The 21,228-nt window shown below is 36.7% G+C and overlaps 1 protein-coding gene across 4 annotated transcripts in view; it reads left to right on the top strand.

Annotated features, from left to right (window-relative positions):
* Positions 1 to 1,229: 1,229 nt before the first annotated feature.
* The window catches only part of LOC135833379 (histone-lysine N-methyltransferase set-26-like), a 37,438-nt gene continuing 17,439 nt past the window's right edge, over positions 1,230 to 21,228 (top strand). For 2 of the 4 annotated variants that reach the window (XM_065347147.1, XM_065347145.1), the window contains exons 1-6: positions 1,231 to 1,446; positions 15,878 to 16,354; positions 17,872 to 18,310; positions 18,525 to 18,808; positions 18,899 to 19,004; positions 19,327 to 19,459. In XM_065347147.1, coding sequence (XP_065203219.1) covers positions 16,329 to 16,354; positions 17,872 to 18,310; positions 18,525 to 18,808; positions 18,899 to 19,004; positions 19,327 to 19,459 — 988 coding nt within the window. In that variant the 5' untranslated portion in view covers positions 1,231 to 1,446; positions 15,878 to 16,328. Of the gene's footprint in view, positions 1,447 to 15,877; positions 16,355 to 17,871; positions 18,311 to 18,524; positions 18,809 to 18,898; positions 19,005 to 19,326; positions 19,460 to 21,228 lie in introns of all 4 variants that reach the window. The other 2 variants (XM_065347148.1, XM_065347146.1) reach the window with 2 other exon arrangements.

Raw genomic sequence — 21,228 nt, 5'->3', positions numbered from 1 at the left:
AAAAATTGAGTAGGTAGATGTATAAAATTACAAAATCAAGTAATCCATCTCACGGTAATCAGACAAAACTTGAATCTATTTCAAACTGCTAAGAATACTTATTAACTTTTAAGAATTTCAACATGAAGTAGCTTTCTATGAAAATACTATGAATGTTTTGCTATGCTTATGACCCATATTGAGCACTCTTTGCCCTGTAAACGAGTGTACACTCATACGCACTTCAAAATAAAATTCAAATACCTACTTCACATCCAGAAAGTCATATTTCATTTTTTGACGGGCACTAAGTAAAACATTTGACAGTAAAAATGTACGATTTTCTGTTTTCAAAAAACTTTGCTCTCAGGTATGCTTCAAATTTCTTCATTGGCGATCGAAAAATAGAATATTTGATACGATCATTGCATTTACCTAAAAAGGTATTCGTCCGAATTTTTTTGAGGCAAAAATTTGAAATTTCCGATTGAAAATTTGTGATTGCTCAAAATTAAGATGAAGATGATAAATTAATGATTTAATATTACATTTTGAGAATAATGCATAATTTTGCAAAAGCCAACATTCTTATATTTTTATTTCATCTGGAATCTGGATAAATTACTTAGGCCGGTAAATAAATTTCGAGTGAATTTTTCTTCGAGATTTTTCAGGATAATTTTTGAATTTCGAGTTCACAATCGAATTGAACAACGCAAAATTGGAAAAGTGCATGAAGTTATTCGGGTTATTCCCAATAATTTAACTAAACATTCTGATTTCTAATTACTTTCAAAAAATTGCAAAAACAGAAATTTTCATCAGTTCATTACCGTTTTTTCAAAAATTTTCCAATTTTTTGAAATAAAAATCTTCACGTTGGTTAGTTTGGTATCACTGATTCTCAGCGGATACCTACTTTTTGATTTCCAGAAAATCGCCTACCTAATGAATAATACGTTCAGACGTTTTTTTTGAAAATTTACGATGAAATACATCTTTTTGAAACATAATTAAATTCAAATAATTTACAAAAACGTCAATTAAATAAAAATTGAATGAAAAAAACGCCAAAATTATTTCAACATAAATCACGTTTCTCGAGTCTACGTGTTTTTGTTCGATGTTTTTTCTGTGCGCGGTCATCGATGAACGTTTTTTTCGATTTTCGTCGGCATTTCTGGCTCTAGAGTCGAATATTCCTTGATGCGAATGAGAATTATGTAAAATGTAAACCTCTTTTGTGATGTTTATTTTGATTTTAAACATGGCGGATTTTAAGAGGTTGAAAGTTGTTATTGTGGATTATATTTTGTCTTTAAATTTGTTAATTGTGAGTGAAAAAAATTTTTTTCGGTGCTTTTCTAATAATTAATGTGTTAGTGTTGTTGTTTTATCCAAATGAAAACTTTAATTTAAAAATTCATTGAGTAATTGAGTATTTCTTTCGTCGGCTGAAGGATATCAGTAAGTAGTGTATTATCATTCAGTAATTTTGAATTTTAAACGTCTTTTTTGCTATAATTTCGCGTTAGTAATAGTATTATTCGTTTGCTTTTACTTCTAACACTTGCATCGTATTGATAAAATCGCCTACAAATCGTGTAATCGTTCAACATGGTGTGTGTTGAAAAAATTTACATTCGAATCTTGTTGCAATTTGAGTTTTGTTTAAAACACCTTTAAATCATTTGTTCGCTCTTGAAATTATGTTTCAGTGGTCTAAAGTGACGAGATTTACATGTTCGCGATATTTTTCCTACAGTTGTACTCATTTCGGTATGTGTAACGTCGAGTGCAAACGTAATTGTAATCGTGTGAAAAAACATCATCTTAAACCTCATTAATATTCGTAAATGTTCTCAAATCGAATCAATATCGCGTAATTATCACTCAAAACTTCACGTTCGATAGAAATTCATACGATTCGTGTTTCTCAAAGACAACTTTTTCGTACTCACCGTCGAGGTAATTGGATACTTTGGTATGGAGTTGTATTATGGTTCGTATTCTTCGCAGGATTCATCATTCGACATTCGTCGTAGTCGTATTTGTTTACAATTCGTTGGTATTTATTAAATTTAATATCTTTGGTTTGATTCCTAGCTAAAATAGTGATGGCTAAAATATTCCCAACGAGATATGTGTTTCGGCTGCGATCTGTTGTGAAATGGCGCATTCGGTGTTACAAAAATTCAATTTCGAAGCATCTAAAGAAAAACTAGCAAGATTGATGGTCGATGTGAAGAAAAAAAATACACATAATCCAGATAAGGACGAATTCAAAATCCGAATATTGGTTTCTTGTATCGTCGTTGATAAAAAAAAAAAAAGAAATATCCGTTTGATAAACATTTAAGGTGAACGCATCATTGAAGAAGTATTTTATTGGTGCGAATTTTTTTAATCATTCGATTACGATCGAGAAACGAGTGAACGAAATTGATTTCTGTATCGTATTTTATTGCTCGATTTAGTTTCAAAGTTGTAGTATTACTCTGTGCTGTGTGATTAGCAAATACTTCCTAGTTACGCTCGTCTTGGTTGTACGGTGTGAACTCGACGTAGTAGTAGTTGAAAAACTAGAATCAATTTTTATCGAACGTGATAAAATTCTTCGATTGTAGATTTTTTTCGCACTATTACCATCAGCTTGGTCGACGACACTGTCCCCCTCTTTATTTCGATCTTGTTTATATCGGTGTTAATACGTAGGCCAGAAATATTAGGCTTATGATTAGAAATTTTTCTATCGTTAGGCCTACTCAATGACGTCGAATTATGCCTCCGATTTCATCTCGTATCGTTCGATTCTGTTTTTTATTTACCTTCGTATAAAATACACTATTATAATTCGCGTACGAATAATGAAGAAAAATCAAACGAAAACGATTATGGAAGACAGTAGAGAGGCCCAGGTACACAAAATTACTGCGCGAACGCGTTCATATCTATTTATTGTTGTATTGCGTGATAAGCAATCATCTTTGTGTGTCTGTGGTAGTTAGTATTTTTTCGATTCATTGAGTTTTCTGACTTTTAGGACGCAGGAGTGAAGGGGGAAGAGTTTTGGCGGTGCGCGCTATGCTGCGCAACTTATCGATCCGATGTTGCCACGTATATTATTTAATTTTCCATTTTTTCTCTTTTTTTTTCCCCATTCTTACAACGTATAATTTGAGATATTTTTTTTTCACTTTACTCTCTTTTCTTTTTGATATTAAAAAGAGATAGTGCATGTTTAAAATATCTCAACTCAACCGTTCTGTACTGTGTTTCAAAGTCATTTGTCGAATGGAACACTAAAAAACCTTGAGAATATTTTTCAACACAATCGACCGTATGCTTATTCGTGTTCTGTGTTAGTGTTCGAGAAAACGTCGACTTTAAAAGCGGTGTATTGAAAAATTATATTTCACTAGAATAAATTTTCCTTGAAACTTGTCCGATGAATTTTTTATTGTTGTGGTTTCGTTGCTGGTAATTTGCATGTACAGTTTGTATTTTCTTATTAAGCGTTCGATGGCGAGGTATGAATGTTCGAGTGGCATTTGTATTTTCATTATCAGTTTGCTGCCTTCTGTTCTGCCGTTCGTTCGAATTACCATCTATTGCTCGAGGATATGAAAGTTATACTATGTGGACAAGGCTTCGAGTTATGATAAGAAAGCTACCAGTGGTGGGCGGTTGACCATTGTACCTATACCTGGACTCTGTGCAGCATCTCGTATTTGAAAATCGAAACCAAAATGGCCATACGAGCGAATGGCATGATGAATTGATTGGATAGGGCTGTAAATTTGTGTCATTTTGTTATTGGTTTTCCAAGTGATCGTGTGGGAAGTGCTGTGCCAGTTTTGAATGTGTCAAATTCAAAGGGATCGAGATAATATCGTAATAGACGTTGCAATTTGGTGGTTATTCTACTCGAGTCATCATTTTTATCTATTTTTGATCATTTGAAATCATTTACTCGATTATTTTCTCAAGTTGAGAAAGTCTTGCTGCATTTTTTGAGGAATTCTACTTTCCTTCACGTGGCAACACTGATCAAAATTATTTGCTTAGGTAATGTCGAATGAAAATTCTCATCATGGATACCTTTTATCACCATTTGGCTTCATCATCACCCAGGAATTAGTTGAAATCTCCATCGGTCCACTTTTTCTTCTAGAACCAATGAGAAAGGTCTCTAAAAGGTGGAAATTTTCAGCCCCTTTTTCTGAAAAAAGCTCAGCCAGAAGTTCATTTTCCAGTTTCTCGAACTACTCAGACCGCACAGAGTTCCTTTTCTTGAAGCAATGAGATAGGTCCCTATAAGGTGACAATTTTTAGCCCCCTTTTTCGAAAAATCTCAGTCAGAAGCTCATTTTCTAGCTTCTCGAACTACATAAGAGTTCCTATTCCTGACCCAATGCGATAGGTATGTACCTAAAAAGTGGCAATTTTCAGTCCTTTTTCCAAAAAATCCCAGTCAGAAGCTCATTTTCCAGCTTCTTGAACTACATAGTGTCTAATTTTGATCCAATGAGAAAGGTCCCCAAAATATGGCAATTTTCAGCCCCCTTTTCCAAAAGAAAAAACTCAACCAAAATTTCTTTTTCCCACTCCAGCTTCTTGAACCAGAGTCAGCAGTTTTCAACCCCAAATATGGCTGGTATACCCTTCCTCTCACCTCTCCCCTTTCTTGCTACCGTCATGCTCAAATTTCGTTCACTTTCAACGTCAAATTACTCAGTCGAAACCACAGAATTGAATTTGTCAAAAACACGCGTCGAATTTCAGTAGAAATAAATTCCACTTACGCGTACATAAGTCGACAGACAGTTTCGCATTTACATATTGAAAAGAAAGAAGAAAAAAAAACGTTTTACACTGATTCGATTATAGGTGTGTAGAAATTATTACCCTTTTATTGTCTCGGCTCAATGATTACCATTTTACTGCTTTTTCACAATACCGTAGTATATTTTTTTTTATACCACAAAACGACCAAACAATCCAACGAAACTTATACATACTATACCTATATTCGAAAATATGTGTCGAATTTTCCACGCCGAAAAGGAAAAAAAACACAAATGGTCGAGTTTAGGGTGAGGTGGGTAGAGTAGGAGTAAGGTAAACCGGTCCATTACGGTTGAACTTGATAATAAATCGGACGCGATTACGCGGTGTGTTCTTTAGCAGTTGTAAATAATACATATAGGTATTAGGTATAGGTAGTGAAAGAATTCGATTAACCTCGGTTTCGATTGCTGAATAAATAATAAACTTACGTATGTGTACGAGTACAATACTAAAAATAACGAAAGAATCAGTGGCTCTGAGATACGATACGTTTTTATGTATTGTTATCGATACGTTCGCGAATGATTTTAATTCGCCGAACAGTAAAACTTGTATTAGTATCGATACTCTTATTATTATTACTTGTACTCGAAACAAATACATGTGTACTCGTAGTGTGTGTGTGTAAATGAAGGTACAGCACAGTTCAGTAACCCGAAAAATTGGCATCGTGTACTTGATGCATTACCCCTCTACTTGCCCTAATCAAAGGCAAAGGAGGTGGGAATTTTGCGACCTATTTACCCGTATTTTTTTCACTCGTACTCGACTGTAGAGAATTTAAATTGGAGATTACTGCCAGGAGGATTTAGAGTAAAAAAATTCTTGCTCAATTTTTCTCCCTCTCGATTCGAATCGTTATCGATGGCAAGAAATGACATAGCGTTTGTAGAAAGAATTACTGTATCGATAGATGGGTCGTCGAACGAGTTGACGACTCGATACAAGTATACAGATACACACATAGGAAGTAGGAAGCTTTCGTGTGAAAGTGGACGGCTTTCGAGCACGTTGAACTTGACACGTGTGTAGAGAGCTGTCAGGTTGACGCAGGTTACATACACGACTCCGTGCCACGATACTTGTACTAAGAGGTTGTTTGTATCTTCAGCTCGGTGAATTTTTCTGGAAGAAAAAATGATGAATGAGTGAATTTCTGAGTGATTGGGTAAACCAGGAAGGTGTATTCTGATGGAAATAGATTTGAAGTGATGGTTGAGTCAGTGAGCCATGCTCGGATTATTGAATGTGTCAGGTTGTCAAGTTGTTACATTATTGGAGTTATAATTGTTGAGGGGTGAGAGGAGGTTTTTGAGGAGAAATATGAACCACGTGAGATGATATTTTGGCCGAATGGCACAAGCGTTTCGACCAAAATTTACCCAGATATGAAACAAAAAAGTTTTGTAGGCTGAGAAATGGTGAAGTTTTGGAGCTGTGTGTTTTGTGTCAATTTTTTCACGATAGGGTGTCTAAAAAGTCTTGTATATTTGACACAAAGTTCTGAATCCTTGCATTTATCGTTGAAAATTCGTTTCATTTACTGTTCCAGTTTATTGTTTGAGTAGAAGATTCGAATTTTATGGTGAAAAAACTCAGTTTTGAGGACCATTTGCGATTAGATGAGAAACCTTTGTATTTTTTGATAAAAAGTGTACTGAGGGGAGAGTCAAAAAAACGTTTCTCAAAGCTGACAGCTCATTTTTTAAGTGAGGAGAGGAGGTGATGAAATTTGAAAAATACTTCTAAATTTTAATAGTATAATTTTTGAGGGGGGGGGGAGGAGATTCGAAAAACTCAGTGCTAAAAGTCTTTCAGAAAATTTGAGAAAGTTCTATAGAAGTTCTCGATAATTGTTATAATTTTATTGGTCATCAAATCATCCTGTCTGAGAAAAATGAGTTCAGACTTGCAAGTTCAAAAATAGCTCAAATCATAGATGAATCACTTCTTCTTCTAAAAAGATCGATCCATGCCCTTCATCCCTCCCTCTTTTTAGATTGTAGTAAAACATGAAAATTTCAAAACATTGAATACTCAAAACGACATATTGATTGAATTGTGAGCGAAAAAAATGAATGAGGAACTCTTTTTCCTCCTCAAGCTAAAGCTCTTTTTTTACTTCGATTTGAGACTAGCATTCGTTCAATGAAACATAGTTCGTCATTTATTCATCTCAAAGCTTCATGAAACAGGTTTTAATGGTCACATGAGGTCATGAAATTACGTAAAAACTGTATTTTCAGCTTATAGTGAGATTTAATAAATTATCTGAGAGTCGTGTTTCGATTGAAATGACGCTGAAAGTTATACTATTTCTCCCTCTTCTTTCTTTTACCTTCTACTTCTGGTTGAGTTTGGTGTAGGTTGATTTTCAACTCTTTTTTTTCGGCCAAAAATCGAATGCAATCACCAAATTTATTTTCATGTTTTGAATACCAAAATCAAACGTTTGAATTCGAAGTTATGTTAGGGGAAAAAAGGGTGAGAGGAGGAACACATGCACATATTGGGCAAAAAATTTGAACAATTTCCTCTCCTTTTTGAAAGACGATTTTACACCAATTTTTTCTACCTGCAGAGTCTGTCATAATTAGGTCAATAAAAGGGGTGGGTGGAGGGGGTGTTATGAGAGAAAGTAAAATGGGAAATGAGAACGTGTCGACTGTCGACTAATCATTGTAAATGTGATCTCAACTACGAGTAATTATCTTGAGCAATTTCGCTAATTTTGAATCACCTGGTGGTGGTATTTTGATCGAGTCCAGGTGTCTTTACGCCCTTTGGAAAAGATCCCAACCCTCGATTTATCCCCACCTGGGAATCGTTTGTTTGTTTGTTTTTTTGGAATACTTACCGATTCAAACAGAAGGTCGTTCTCGTTACTCGATGAATAGGATTCGTGCTGGATACGTGTACGACCTTCCGGCTAATTTGTTTCGGTGCCATTTTGCGTATTTACCAATAAAATATTATCGAAGTATTGTTGAATGATTGAAGCAATGGAGAAGGAGAAACCGACGAGAAAAACATTAAAGAAGAATTAGAGGATCGTGTGTCAATAGGTCATCGTCATCTTTCAACGTGTTTTGGCTGTATTTAGAAGAAAAAAAACAACAATGTGTGAATTAGCGACATTCTAACGTTTATGAGTCTTCTTCTTACACTTCCGCTTTGCTCGCAGCAGTGAGAAGGACGATAATGATACGGTTATGGTCGTTGATCTGTCTGTAGGTATATGTATGTGTAACGAATGACCTAGGTAGATGTAGGAGAAGATACGAGAAATTAGGTATGTGTCGTGGAAATGATTTAACTCTACCTGTGCGCTTTGAAAAGAAAGGGACGTATTTGTATTGAGACTATTATTGAATGAGAACTTGGAAAAAAGAAACAAAACAAACAATAATGGATTAAGTATCGTTTTCGTCGTTGTATTGTTTAGACTGTAGAAAAAAAAATAAGCAGGAGGTACTTATCGTATTGGGTGACAATATAGACAATGGAGGTCTCGTGATTGTACACACATGGGCACTAAAAATGGGTGAAAAAGGTGCGAGTACAGGAGGTACTCGAGTACCTTGTCTAGAACAGTACTGATAAGAATAACCGCGACCGTCGATGCCATTGGTATAGTTTTATCAGTAGTACGTTTGCGGTAGCCGATGTCGATTGCGAGCTTCTTTATCAGCTCATAAACAAACCAAGGCGCACGCGTTAATGGAGATTCCACCGGTAGGTGTGAATTTTTTCACGTAGAGGGGGCTGACCGTTTGATAAGGTTTGGCTAATCGTGTTTGGTTAAATATAGTGTGTTTTTTTGCTACCAATGGTAAATTATTGGGAAAAGAGTGGAAAAAAGAATACTTGGAAGCTCCTAGCAGCAGTGATGGTTGACCTTGTCAATTCGTTTAACTGTTTAAGCCTTTCTAGAAATTACTTCGTACTGAAAAAGGATTTGAAATCTTCATTTTGAGAACTGAATTAGTAATTACGAAACATCAACGCGTATCGACTGTCTATGGAAAGTTCAAAGATGCTGGGAAAGCGAAAACTTGATGTGAAAAGTATTTATCCCCCCCCCACCACCTCCAAATTCTTAAAGTGTTTTCAAAATGTCCTGGTAAAGTTTTTTGACACCCCCTCCCTAATTGAAAAAAATCTGCGAAAATTGCGTCGTCACATTTTGACTACTCTCCTCCTCTTTCATCTCCCCCCAAAATCGTCAATCGTTTTGAAAATGTTCTGCGAAAAGTCTCGCTTTTTCATTATGAAATTTCCTCAAACACTTCGTCTTTGAGTGTGACGACTGTGACCTAGGTTGTTGACCAATTTTGAATATCGTCTTTTGAAACTGGGCTGTTTTTGTCTAAACAAGTTGGGTGGGGGTTCGAGCAGAAAAAACCTCCATTTTTTGGAAAATATTCCCCCTTTGAGAACCCATATCTGCTCTCCAGGAACACCTTCGAGACAAACATTTTTTTCTGAGTGACTTTCAACTCAAAATGAAGGTCTCCGCCAACTTTGGTTTTGAAAGTTTTCCAACTATCAACCCATCAGGAGTACGAAGAATATTCTTCGTGCTGCATCAAAGTTGGATGAAGATTCATTTCCGTCGACGGTGATCTCTTCTGACCATTAGCTCGCGAGCTATACTATACAATATACATAGATAGATAAACAACGTACTTCGTACCCAGTCCAGGGCTCCTCGTCCTCAAGATGCATTATGCACCGTTGAAGAATGAAGAGTAAAAGAAAGACTGGATCTGGTGGTCCGAGCGTGAGAGGCTGAACGCATCATTGTCGTCATCGTCGGTGATCGGTGACGATGACGACGGTGGCAGGCGGCATAGCAGAGATCATCTACTCATTCCAAGCGATGGTGATGCGGTCTAAAGGGGTTAGTGGTGTAACGGGTCGGTCCAAGAAGGAAAGGAGAGGCTGGAGGTGTGTTTTGGTCTTGTTGTAGAGTGGTCGTTCTAGCTCCTCGCGTACGTACGTACGTACGTACATACTACGTAGGTTGTGTTGTAGAAAGATAGAGAGCGAAAGGGCAAAGAGACGCGTGGAGTGGGAATCGAGATGAATGATGCGATGCTTTCTATTTCTAAAATAGTATTGTTGTTGTTCTGTACGCTCTGTAATGTACAGTACCAGTAATATGTAGTCAGTGTATTCGTATTATGACGATATAGAAAACGCGAAACGAGTCGTCGTGCCGCGAGTAATGGAAACTTTGGCAACTCAACGCGCAAGTTACACTGTAATATGCGGCTTCGGCTTGGGCTTCGAAAAAGAGGGCAGTGTTGCCTTAAAGGACGATCGTCGATTCTACTCCGGCTCCGGCTCCTGCTGCTCCTCCTGGTTGGTATGTGTGGGTGCCGTGCGGAAAGAACGGCGTTCCTTCGCTCGATTCGACTCGATAAAGGGTTACGAAGCGGTACGGATTCGGTTGCGAAAAGCGAAAATTTCCAAACACGAAATGACAGATTTTTCGCGGCCCCGTGACTAACACAGTGAGGATGAGGATGAGGAAGAGGAAGAAACAAGGCGGATGGATAGGTTTTCCTTCACGTTCACGATGATATGCGTGTGTTCGACGTCGAGCTTTCGTTTCGCGGCTGTAATATTGATTCGAACGTCGAAAAACGCGAAAAGGAATTTTTTCACTCCTTTTTTTTTGCCCCGTGTGTAGTAAATCTAAGCAGGCTGTCGTGAAAGCGAAATTTTTAGTGTTGCGCAACTTGCGCGTACTTTCGGTGGGAGTTTTTCGACAGATTTTGATTTTCTTCGTGTAGAGTGAACGATGGCCTGCTTGAGAGAAAGGAGTAGAGGTGACGAGGAAGTGGAGATTGGTGTGAGGTGAAGGAGTTGAGAGCTGCTGGGTTGATTGGTCGAGACTCGAGAGGTAAATTGAAATGATTTTTTAGAAGCTGAAATACTCGCTGTAGGAAAATGCTTTTAGAGTGTTTTAACTGAGAAGAACGACGTTCTTGGCATGAAATATAATCAGTGTTTTGTAGGATTATTGAATCAGATCTCGGTCCCGATAATTAGGTGCTAAAAATTGTCCTATAAATTGAAAATTTTGAAAAATCTTGCATTTGGCTCGAAACCAGGCATGGAAAACAGATTGAATGAAAAGTTCAGTTTTTGGTTTCAGTTGAAGATTTTCTTTACATAAGTCCACGTCTTCAGTTTAGGTATTGGTTATCCACTTCATCGATTTGAGTTTGGATTTTCGTCGTCCTGTGCCCCCTCCCCTCAAATCATGTTAGCGCACACAAGAAAAGCCTAAAAATCAATGAAAATTGCCAATAAATAAAGTAGTGAGAAGATCTCAGCGAAAATTTTGAGAAAAATGTGAGAAAACTGTACAAAACATCGTTAAAATACCTTCGAACTACTGTATAAAGCATCAAAAGTACCAGAAATTAATAAAAAGTGATGACATTTTGGTGAAATTTGGCAAAAATTGCATATAAAAATCACTGAAAATCGCCTAAAAGTCTTAAAAATGCAGTGGAGTATGAAAAAATGTAAAAAAAACTCTTCAAAACATCTTTAAAATAACTTGAAAATACGACAGTTCTTGCACATCGATAAACAGTCGTTAGATTTCAAAAAAATAAAATGAAAAAAAAGCTGAAAATTGCTTGAAAAAAGTTGAAAACGTGGTAAAGTGATGTAAAAGCCTTAAAATTGGTGAAAATCACCAAAAAATATAAATTTTCTCCAATATTTGGTGAAAAATTCACAGAAAAAGGTTGAAAACATGTTGAAGCGATGTAAACAAGAATCATAAAAAAAAAAAATCAATAAAACCAGTTAAGGGCATTGAAATTTCAGTGAAATTAGGATAATGTTTTTTTCTTTTTTTTTAAATTCGAAAAGAGTATCATAATCTACAAAAATTACCAAAAAGTAATAAAATTTAGCGAAATTTTCATGTGTTTGTAAACATGCTGAATTATGAAAAAAGGTTCATGAAAATATGTATTTTAAACTCAAAAAAATACCTAAAAATAAGCGAAATTTGATGAAATTTATCAAAAAGTAATGATCGGCGAAAATTGAAACTAAATCGACGATAAAATCTGAAAATACAACCACTCTGCGAAATTATCGAGATTCAATCGCGTTCCCTATCAGCATAAAATCAGAATTTGAAGTGCACAACTGCCTAAGTAAGAACTCACGCGTAATACGGTGGTAATTTACCGAATTCTCGCCTACCACATTCACTTCTGCCAACACGATTTTAAAGAGAAAAAAAAAACTATCGCAGCATCCGTTTCAGTGAGCGTTCAGTTCGGGTCACGCTTGCGGTAACGAGATGATGAGGAAAAGATACCAACAAACCGTAGATATTGGACGGATAATTGAATAAATCGCGCCATTAGAGTGACTGTAATAGGCTATAAGCCTGTGTATAATGCATATCTGTTGCTGTGGCGCGATAAAAGAGAAGGTGAACCTATGTAAACTAATATTCTAATGGCTTGTAATGGTATTATTACACTCAGCAATCATCGCAGGAGTGACTCCGACTCGAAACAAAGAGAGGAGGAAACTGTTCTTCTACTATAGGTGATGGAGTAAGGCTGCGAAATGATGGATAGGAGGGAGAATTGCGTTTTTACTGGTAACGTACTTCGATATATCGTATAGTGTACCGGCGTAATTGTGTACAGAGCTGTGTACGGTGTGCAAGTACACATGGTATGATTGTTGTCGTACTAGATATTTCAATTACGAAACGATAATGGGTTCTTGTTGTAATTACGAGCGCTGAAAACCTTGTGAAAAGAATGCACGAACACCAGCAGTGTTGCCAATGCCATATTGAAAAATCCCGCCAGATTGATCCTAAAAAACCGCTAAAAACCGCTAAATTCCATATAGCAAAATCGCTAGACTTCCCGCTAGATTTTCATCATTTTTTTAAAACCTCAAGTCATGTAAAAAATACAAAACTGATGAAGATTCAATTTGTTAAAATTTTTAAACTGTACAAAAATAACTAAAAACTAAAAAACAGTGAAATCATTCAAAAATTACCAAAGAATTGATGAAGTTGAGTGGATGGGTTTTACAAAAGTTCAATTTCATTGATTTTTTTTTTCAAAAATTCAATATTTTTTAGCTGAAATGCTGAATTTGTGAGTTGAAATGGTAAAAGTGGCCATGAAGTCAAAAACGCTAGACTTCCCGCTAGCCGCTAGATTGACATTTTTTGGCGGTTTTCTATGTTCAAAATCGCTAGGAATAGCTTGAAAACCGCTAAATTGGCAACACTGAACACCAGTTTATGTACGAGGATTTTGTAAAGTGATACGATAACTATGAAAATTGAAAATTACCATTTTTTTTTTTTATCTTAAAAGCATCGTAATCGTAAACACAATAGTTAAATTCGCGAGCAGGAGCGGTCGACTCGAAATGTGCTTTTTTTTGTACGAAAAAAACACATGTACATTCGTTGGTCAATCGCTTGCCAAAAAAGTATTCTACGTATGTACTATCGGAAGAGAGGAGAAAAAAATCACGACGATCCCGGAAGACGCGTCGCTGTGTCGCGAAGAGAACCGCGCGAAGCGAAGGTATTTACATTTCGAAATAATTCGAATATGTTGGCAGCATTGGGCGGCGAACGCCGAACGCGAAGAGGAAGAATAATATTGGCAACGTTGCGCGCGAGTCGGAGTCGAGAGCACCGCCGCGAGTGAGACAGAAACTCGAATAAAAATGTTATTACATGGTAGCGGAGCGAGTTACTTGTTCTCTCCTGTTATGGGCCCCTTGCAGCCCCGCCATCTCCAAAAGCGCCACCACCAGTCGCCTTGTCGGTAAAAATGGTGATGAAGGCGGGCGCGCACGCGTTTATTGCGTTTACAAAGAGAGAAGAGAGGCTGTTTAAGGACAGGGATAGGGATAGGGACAGGGATGGCGGGCTTTGCGCAGCACCGATATGAGTATGACGGCTGGCGACCCAGTGATACAAGATTTAAGAGATGGCAGCAGCGTGTATTGTTGTTGCAGTCGCAAAGTAGAAGGGTTTTAATGGGCTATTCTGTTTCGGATTTTTCATTTCCCGCCATCGCCGATGATGAGGGCGAAGAGGACGAGCAGGAGCAGCTCATCGATATCATGAGCCCATTTGGCGCTGGCGCTCCTGGTATGTTGGATTTCACTCTGAGCCCTAAGAACGAAGTGGGCAGGAAGTTGAACTACTACTGTGCGATGAACTTCTCCATCTAATGGAGGAAATGGATCCAGAGAAACTAGAAAGGGTTCACATCATTTGGAAAACTGCAAACAGAACGAGCTTGAGGATTCCTTGGTTGATCAACTCGTTGCTGCGATGGTTCAGTCTTTGAATGATGCATCGGATGTATGGATGTGGAAGTAGATGCCGAAGAAGCTTTAGCAAGGTCACAGGCAAACAGCTTTAGTGCACAATAGAGGTGCTCGAATATGCATTTTGTAAATTACAAGTCGTCGTCGTTGGCAGATGTTGAAATTTATTCGGGTGTGTACTGCGCTAGGCTGTGTTATGCATTCTGTACTACGAGCTCGCATTATAAATTATAAATGCACCGGAACCTCGCGAAACACTGTGTAATTACGTAGGATGAAAATAAATAGATTCGTCGACATCGCCGCGGCGCGGATCCAGATTTCAAACTGACCAATAGGAAGGGAGCGGTGGTGCACGAAACATGTGCTCGCCTTTTCAACATATTGTTGGAAATAATTTACGTAGATGTAGAAAATTAGATGAGAAAAAATGAAAAACTTCTGTACCGAAGCCAAAAAAAAGTGAAACGGAATTGTTGGTAACAGTGCGAGCCAAGTTGAGCTTTCAGGAAAACTTGAACGTGTAGAATATAGGACGAATTTGGGTGTGAGAAAGGAGGTACTACTTATCGAGTTGTGCAGGAGTAGTGGTAATGAGTACTGAGAGACTGCCTCTTGCATTCTCATTTACGACGAACTATTTTAGCTTTGCATATGAAAAATATTCGTTCTTCGTTCGTTATTGGGTTGTTTGATTAAAAAGACATAATGGTGTAGTTTCGGTCTTTTTAAATTATTATAATTCTTCTCTCCTCTCGGCTCACTTTTTCTTCTCTGACTGAATTAAAAATCTTAGAGTTCATAGCATTGATAGTCGATTCGTATTGCATCAGGTTGTGCATGTACAGACAGAGTACAGATACGCGCAGTGTTGCCCGAGTAATGAGCGAAGAAGCGAGCTGATGTCTAGTTGTACTGTGACTGCGCCGCGTTCATACGAAGTTTTTTGTGTGATGTTCATTTCATGAAACATTGAGATGATGGAAAAATGAAAGAAAAGTATTCAAATTTTTGACACTCGACATCATTTACTGAGACACTGAAATATGTAGCCTGAACATCAATCTGATTCGTTTGAACATGAACTTGGTCAATTTCACTGAAACATTGGTAACTTTTTTAAAACATTGGAAGAATTTCACTGAAATGCTGCTAATTTTCAGTAAAACATTGGTGGGATTCACTGAAACGTCAAAACATTGGTAGGTTTCCTGAAACATTTACGTGTTTCTCAGAAGGATCTCACTGAAACGCTGCTAAATTTCACTAAAACATTGGCAGTTTCTCTGAAACATTGGTGGTTATCACTGAAACGTAGACGCGTTTCACTGAAACGTCAAAACATTGGCAGTTTCCCTAAAACATTGACTTGTTTCGGTGAAACCTTGACGTGTTTCTCTGAAACGTTTGTGAATTTCACCGAAACATTGGCAATTTATATTAAAACATTGCCTTGTGAAATTTACTTGGTTTCATCTAAGTTTCAGTGATAGTGTTTGCTGATTCTTTCGTTACATGTTTCTGTTCTCAACTGATAGGGGACATGTGTGTTTTACAATAATTATCATCGAAGTAGCCTAAATATTCGCTTGTATTTTTATTTATGCTTTTACCAACGAAGGATATCTACTTGCAGAAAAATGAATTGATTGTAATTCGAGCCGTTTCTCCTTTTGTGTTACAGTTTATCGCAATTTCACTTCGGAAATCGAAGCAGAAAGAGGAAACACGTTTCTTCATCGTTTCTCGCAGCCAATCAGCGACTGCAAAATATAGCGAAGAGAACGAAAATATTGTGATTTCACCGCGTTCAGATTCAAACTGTGTTCATTTTCGTTTCGTGGAATTTTTTTCCGAGTTTTTGAAAAACAAAATCTATTGAGAACTGAGTCCAGTGTACTTACGAAGGAGATCCCAAACACTTGCTAGCTAAAAAGAGAAGGCGGTCTTTCGACCACCAAACTCCTACACATCGCATCCCCGTTCACGGGTTTAATCAATATAATGATCTATGATTTTGAACTGGAAAAGGCGATGTATTTGTGGAATGGTCGACTTTTGCAATTGGAAGAGGATAAAGTGAAGCGTTCGTTAGTGGTGAATATAATGAATACGACGTTAGTTTGATTATTCAGATGGGAACAAAGAACAATACCGAAAGGTATGATGGATTTGATTTTTTTTCAATCGTTTTGAAATGTAATATTTGCACTTGTGTAACTTCGTCGCCTAGTTTGGCGTAGATACATTTATGTTTTTTTAAATGCTTCTAATCGTGCGACAAGCGAGGTAATTTGACATGTGTTGGGTGTTTGTTCAGGCAGAGAGGTTAATTGGAAGGGAAATATTCGGTAGGCTGAGTTTTTTCGAGAATAGGGAGGTGGGGGAGGTGTAAAAAATAGTACGGAATAGTGAAGATTCATGTTTTGGAGTAAATGTATAGAAGAGGAGACATTTTTACTGCCAGTTTTTGGTCATGGAATAAACGATTTTTGATTTTTGATCAGATTTTCTTCCCTTCTCCTTCCAAGATTTCGAATCTTGTTTTAATTTTCATCAAAATGTCCTGTTTTTTCACTCGAACTTTGAATTTTTAAATTGATTTCCCCTCTTTGTTGAATTTTGAAAAAAAATTTAAATTTAAAAAAGAGGGTAATTTCAAATTTGGGACTGAGGGTGGTATGTTTGAAAAATTCAATTGATTTTGGAACCTGATGACCCGAAATTTGTAAATTAAATATCAACGTGTAACATATTTTTACAATTTTTCGTACTTTTTTCAAAATTTGAAGGATGGGGAAGGGGGTGTTTGGAAAATGACTAGATATTCTAATTCAGGACCTTTGAGTTGCAACATTTTTGTAATTTTTTTAATAATGAAGAGTGAAAATTCCAACAACTCCACGTCTTCAAATTAGTATCAAAGGCGATAATTATCATGTCAGTTCATTTTAGAAGTTTTTTTTTCTGAGGTTGCATCAATTTTTCCTGTGTTTTCTTTTAATTTTTATTTTTGCTCTCCTCTAATTGTTTTTGGGTTGAATCTTGATTTCTTTAGCCGGCTTTTTAGCCTTGATGAAACGATTGAGAAATGAACGATCGATATTTTGATCCCCTTCCCCTTCAATTTATCTAAGAAATCTTTCAACTAATCGATCAGTAATTAATCATCTGACCTACTTCGAAATACATAAATTTTGTACCGTGTATTTTTCTTTGCTGGTTGAACGAAAAGATACCAGAGTAAATAGTATTGGCATATTTCACCTTTTTAATCTTATCGGTTGAACGGATTAAATGAATCTCGATTTATTTGTAAATTTTATCATTCGATCAAAAGTTCACACGTGTGAATAATAAGTCTGTATTTTTCATTGGATTTCAATTTTTGAAGGAATTTCTCTGCGTGGTTGATTTTTCTTCCATCAATCTTGCTATTTTTTTTATTGAAAATGCTGGTACGAGTAGAATAAATTTGGATTATCTTATTGAAGCAGATGATAATTGAATAAATTGCGTTCATTTACCTCAATTTGAGACTAATGAAGACTCAACTCCACTATGTTAGATTAGATAACTTCCAACTAACATCTTATTTGTAGAAAAAATGCATTTTTAAGTCTAAATTTTTGTAAAATAAAACTAATTCCACCGTTTGTTTTTGTTTTTTCAACACAGCTTTGTATCATCTGTAATCTCATCGGGAACGACAACATTCTCTTCGACGTCAAATTACCACTTTACCGGCTCCGCAACAACGGGTCATCACATCGGAGTCCAACAACAACAGCAGCAGCAGCAGCCGCAACCCCAACAGCATCTCTTATCGAATTTAGCAAACAGTGGCGGCGGCGGCAGCAGTAGTAGTAGCACCGGCACCAGCGGTCGTGTTTTAACAAGTACTACGATATCTTTGAATGCAGGCCCATCGGCTCATCAAATTGGTAAACATAGGTTGCCGATGCAGCTGAGTAGACCTCCGACAACCGGGTCTATCGGCGTATCAGTAATCACGCCAGCGGTCGGAGTAGCCACTGGATCGGCATCTTCGGTGGTATCCCAAAAGGAAGCTTCTGTTCAGCAACAGCAACATTTTAAGCATCAGATATTGAATCAAGTACGTGTAATTGGTATTTTTTTTGCGCTGTGGTGCGGCGTCGAAAAGGAGGGGTGGTGGCAATTTCGATGCGCGCAACTTACGTGTATTACGCAATAACGACGATATGTTGAGGGACCATTATTTTGCAGCATTTAGCATTTTATTAACGTCCAGCTCCAGTTGGATATGCACGGTTTTCGCTAACGGTTGTTTTTTTGATACGTTTTTGCAGCAGCAAGCTCAACATCAGCATCAGCAACAGCAACATAAGATACAGAATAGAAACACCGCTGCGGAGCGTACTACAAATGACGCGTATGGCAGAACGAACGTTACCGCGTATTCGACTCCGACCAAATTAGTTTCTTCTCCTACGACGGGCGTCACGATAACGCCCATTAACAGCGCATACATGCCTAGTAAATCTTCGAAAATCGTCGGGCCCTCGCCGACCGCCTCGATTGTGTATTCGCATACGCAACATTTACCCAAATACATCTCTAGTAGTAGATTTTTGTAAGTTTCAAACCCGCTAGTACATATTCGTATATATCGTAGAAATTGAGCCCGTAGATGCGCTAACTGTGGTATTTTTTGCATTCGCAGAGTAAATACGGATAAAGGAGATGTATACATCAACGATGACGGTACCCTCGGCGAAATTCCAGATAAACGGCTCCAGTACAGTAATCATTTGCCCCCTGATTATCAAGTAAGTTCTGTTTGCGTGATACTTGGTTAATCGATGGCGAAAGAAACCCTCTAACGAGGTGCGTTGATGCGTATTTGTGCATTTAACGCATAGGTGTTAATTGAAAAAATGGTCGAGCTTCGACGTGTCATCCATATTGATGTATTTTAACACTCTTACGAGCTACAGAATGTTGAGAATCATGCTCTCGAGAGCATTATGTTGAATTATTTCGCCTTCGATTTCAATTTACGTTCGCGTATTTTGAATCTACATAGAACTGAGCTGATTTGAATTATCGACTTGTGTGTGATTTTAATTCCTTTGCGTTTGTTTTTTGCAGTATGTGTTACAAGATCATTCTTATTCGCAATTACCAGAATCACCACCGCCACCTCCGACACCGCCGACGCCCACCCAAAGAACAACCATCAACGGATTGAGCAGAATTAATTCGTCGGCGACCCCTACCAAAGGTAAGATATCGTCTGTCGTCGTAATTTCGAAACTATAAAAGATCCAGAGACTGAGTCGATCCAGTAATGGAATTTCAAGGTGTTTTATTAGTTGAAGAGATGGAGTAATGTGAGATTTGAAATGATTTTGGACGAGAATACGATCTCGAAATTTTCGAAAGAGCGAGAAATAAGGATAATTTGGATTCGAATTTTGCATCGAGTATTAGCAGTTTTAAAATGAAGCTTGTGTAAGCTGTTAATCAGGAGTTGAAACTGAAAAAAGTGATCAATTTGAGGAAAATTGGAACCAAAGCTAGGAAAAAGTTGTGATTTTGAATTACATATAAGAAGAACAAAGAATTATTAGTTGTTCCCAAAATTAGAATTTTTTGAAGTTTTTCAGAAGTCGAGAGAAATATATTCATTGAATCCTCCCCCTTTTTTACTGCAAAGTGTACAAATAAAAAAAAAATAGCGTTCAAATTTTTTATAAATTATTGCAAAATTTGTTTTATTAAAAAAAAAATCAAGTTGGTATAGATTTTTTCGATTGTGAACGTTTTGTAATTTTTTCCAGGGGGGGGGGGTCTGAAATTTTTAGATTCGATTTCAATCATTTTCGTGGGCTGCGGAGGAGAGGAGTAACAATTTGACTAGAAGCAGTGAAAAAAAAATGTTGAAAAAGTTTTGTTTTTTCTCCGAAATTGCCAAAAGTCTTGTTTTTTTATTTTTTGTCTTAACTTGAAAATTTTCTATTTATTTTGTTTTTCTTTCAAAATTTTTATTTAAAAAAAAAAGTTTTATTTTATAATTTTGACTTGGAAAAATTTTGAAACCCCTCCCCCTCCAAAAAAACAAAGATTGAAATATATATTTGAAGACATTTCCTGCTGCAACGCTTTTTCGGGTTGTTTTGTTAGCAGAGTGCCTGCCTAGAAATGGTATCGACAACAACAAATTAATTTGATTTTTGAAAAATTATAGAAAAATTAGAGCTTCTGCTTATGCCATCTCAAATCGATAATTTTTCCATTCAAAGTGAAAAGTTTTATAGAGATTGCTTCTATTTGTTCTGTAATTTTGCCTTCATTAGCTTCGATTTTTCTCTGCATTTTCTATATCGACGATTTTGCGCTGTGACCATATTTTGGATTCATTTTTTTGTTCTTTCTTCTCACTTCGTATCAAATTACAAAAAGTCTTTGAAAATAGTAGCGAAGGGGGAGGGGAAGGGAGATTTTAACTTTTGTTTTCAAATTTTTGTATTGAAAAACAAAACCAAGTTTGGAAACTCTCAATTTTTGGCTTACTTACTTCTCGATTGTTTTTAATTTTAAAAATTGATAAAAATTGCATTTTTAATTTTTTTTTTTCATGTACTTTGTAAATTATCAAGTTGAGAATTGTATATTTCATAAAACGTTGGAAAAAATACTGTTTTGATGAGTGAAATTCTCTTTTTGTAAAATTTTATTCAAAATCAAGAAAAAATTGTGTTATGGTTATTGAAATTTTGGACATTCTGATTTTTTAAACATTTTTAATGAAATTATTTGGGAAGCCAACTTTTGTAGTACGTAGTTTATTGAAGGCCAGGAGAAGTAACTTTCTTTCACACTCCCCCCCCCCATACTTTGCTCACGTCAATTAGTTGAAATTTTCAGTTTTTCCAATCTGAATCAGAGAAATTGATCAAAATTATGAAAAAAATTGGAGTCTGTGTGAAACAGTCGAAAGAATGAGTTTCGAAGTTGATTTTTTTGTCATGTTCCGAATGAATTGAAATT

This window comes from Planococcus citri, chromosome 1 (assembly GCF_950023065.1).
Source record: "Planococcus citri chromosome 1, ihPlaCitr1.1, whole genome shotgun sequence".
Taxonomy (NCBI): domain Eukaryota; kingdom Metazoa; phylum Arthropoda; class Insecta; order Hemiptera; family Pseudococcidae; genus Planococcus; species Planococcus citri.
The sequence above is the reverse complement of the archived record's forward strand: the minus strand, read 5'-3'. Positions and strand labels throughout refer to the sequence as shown.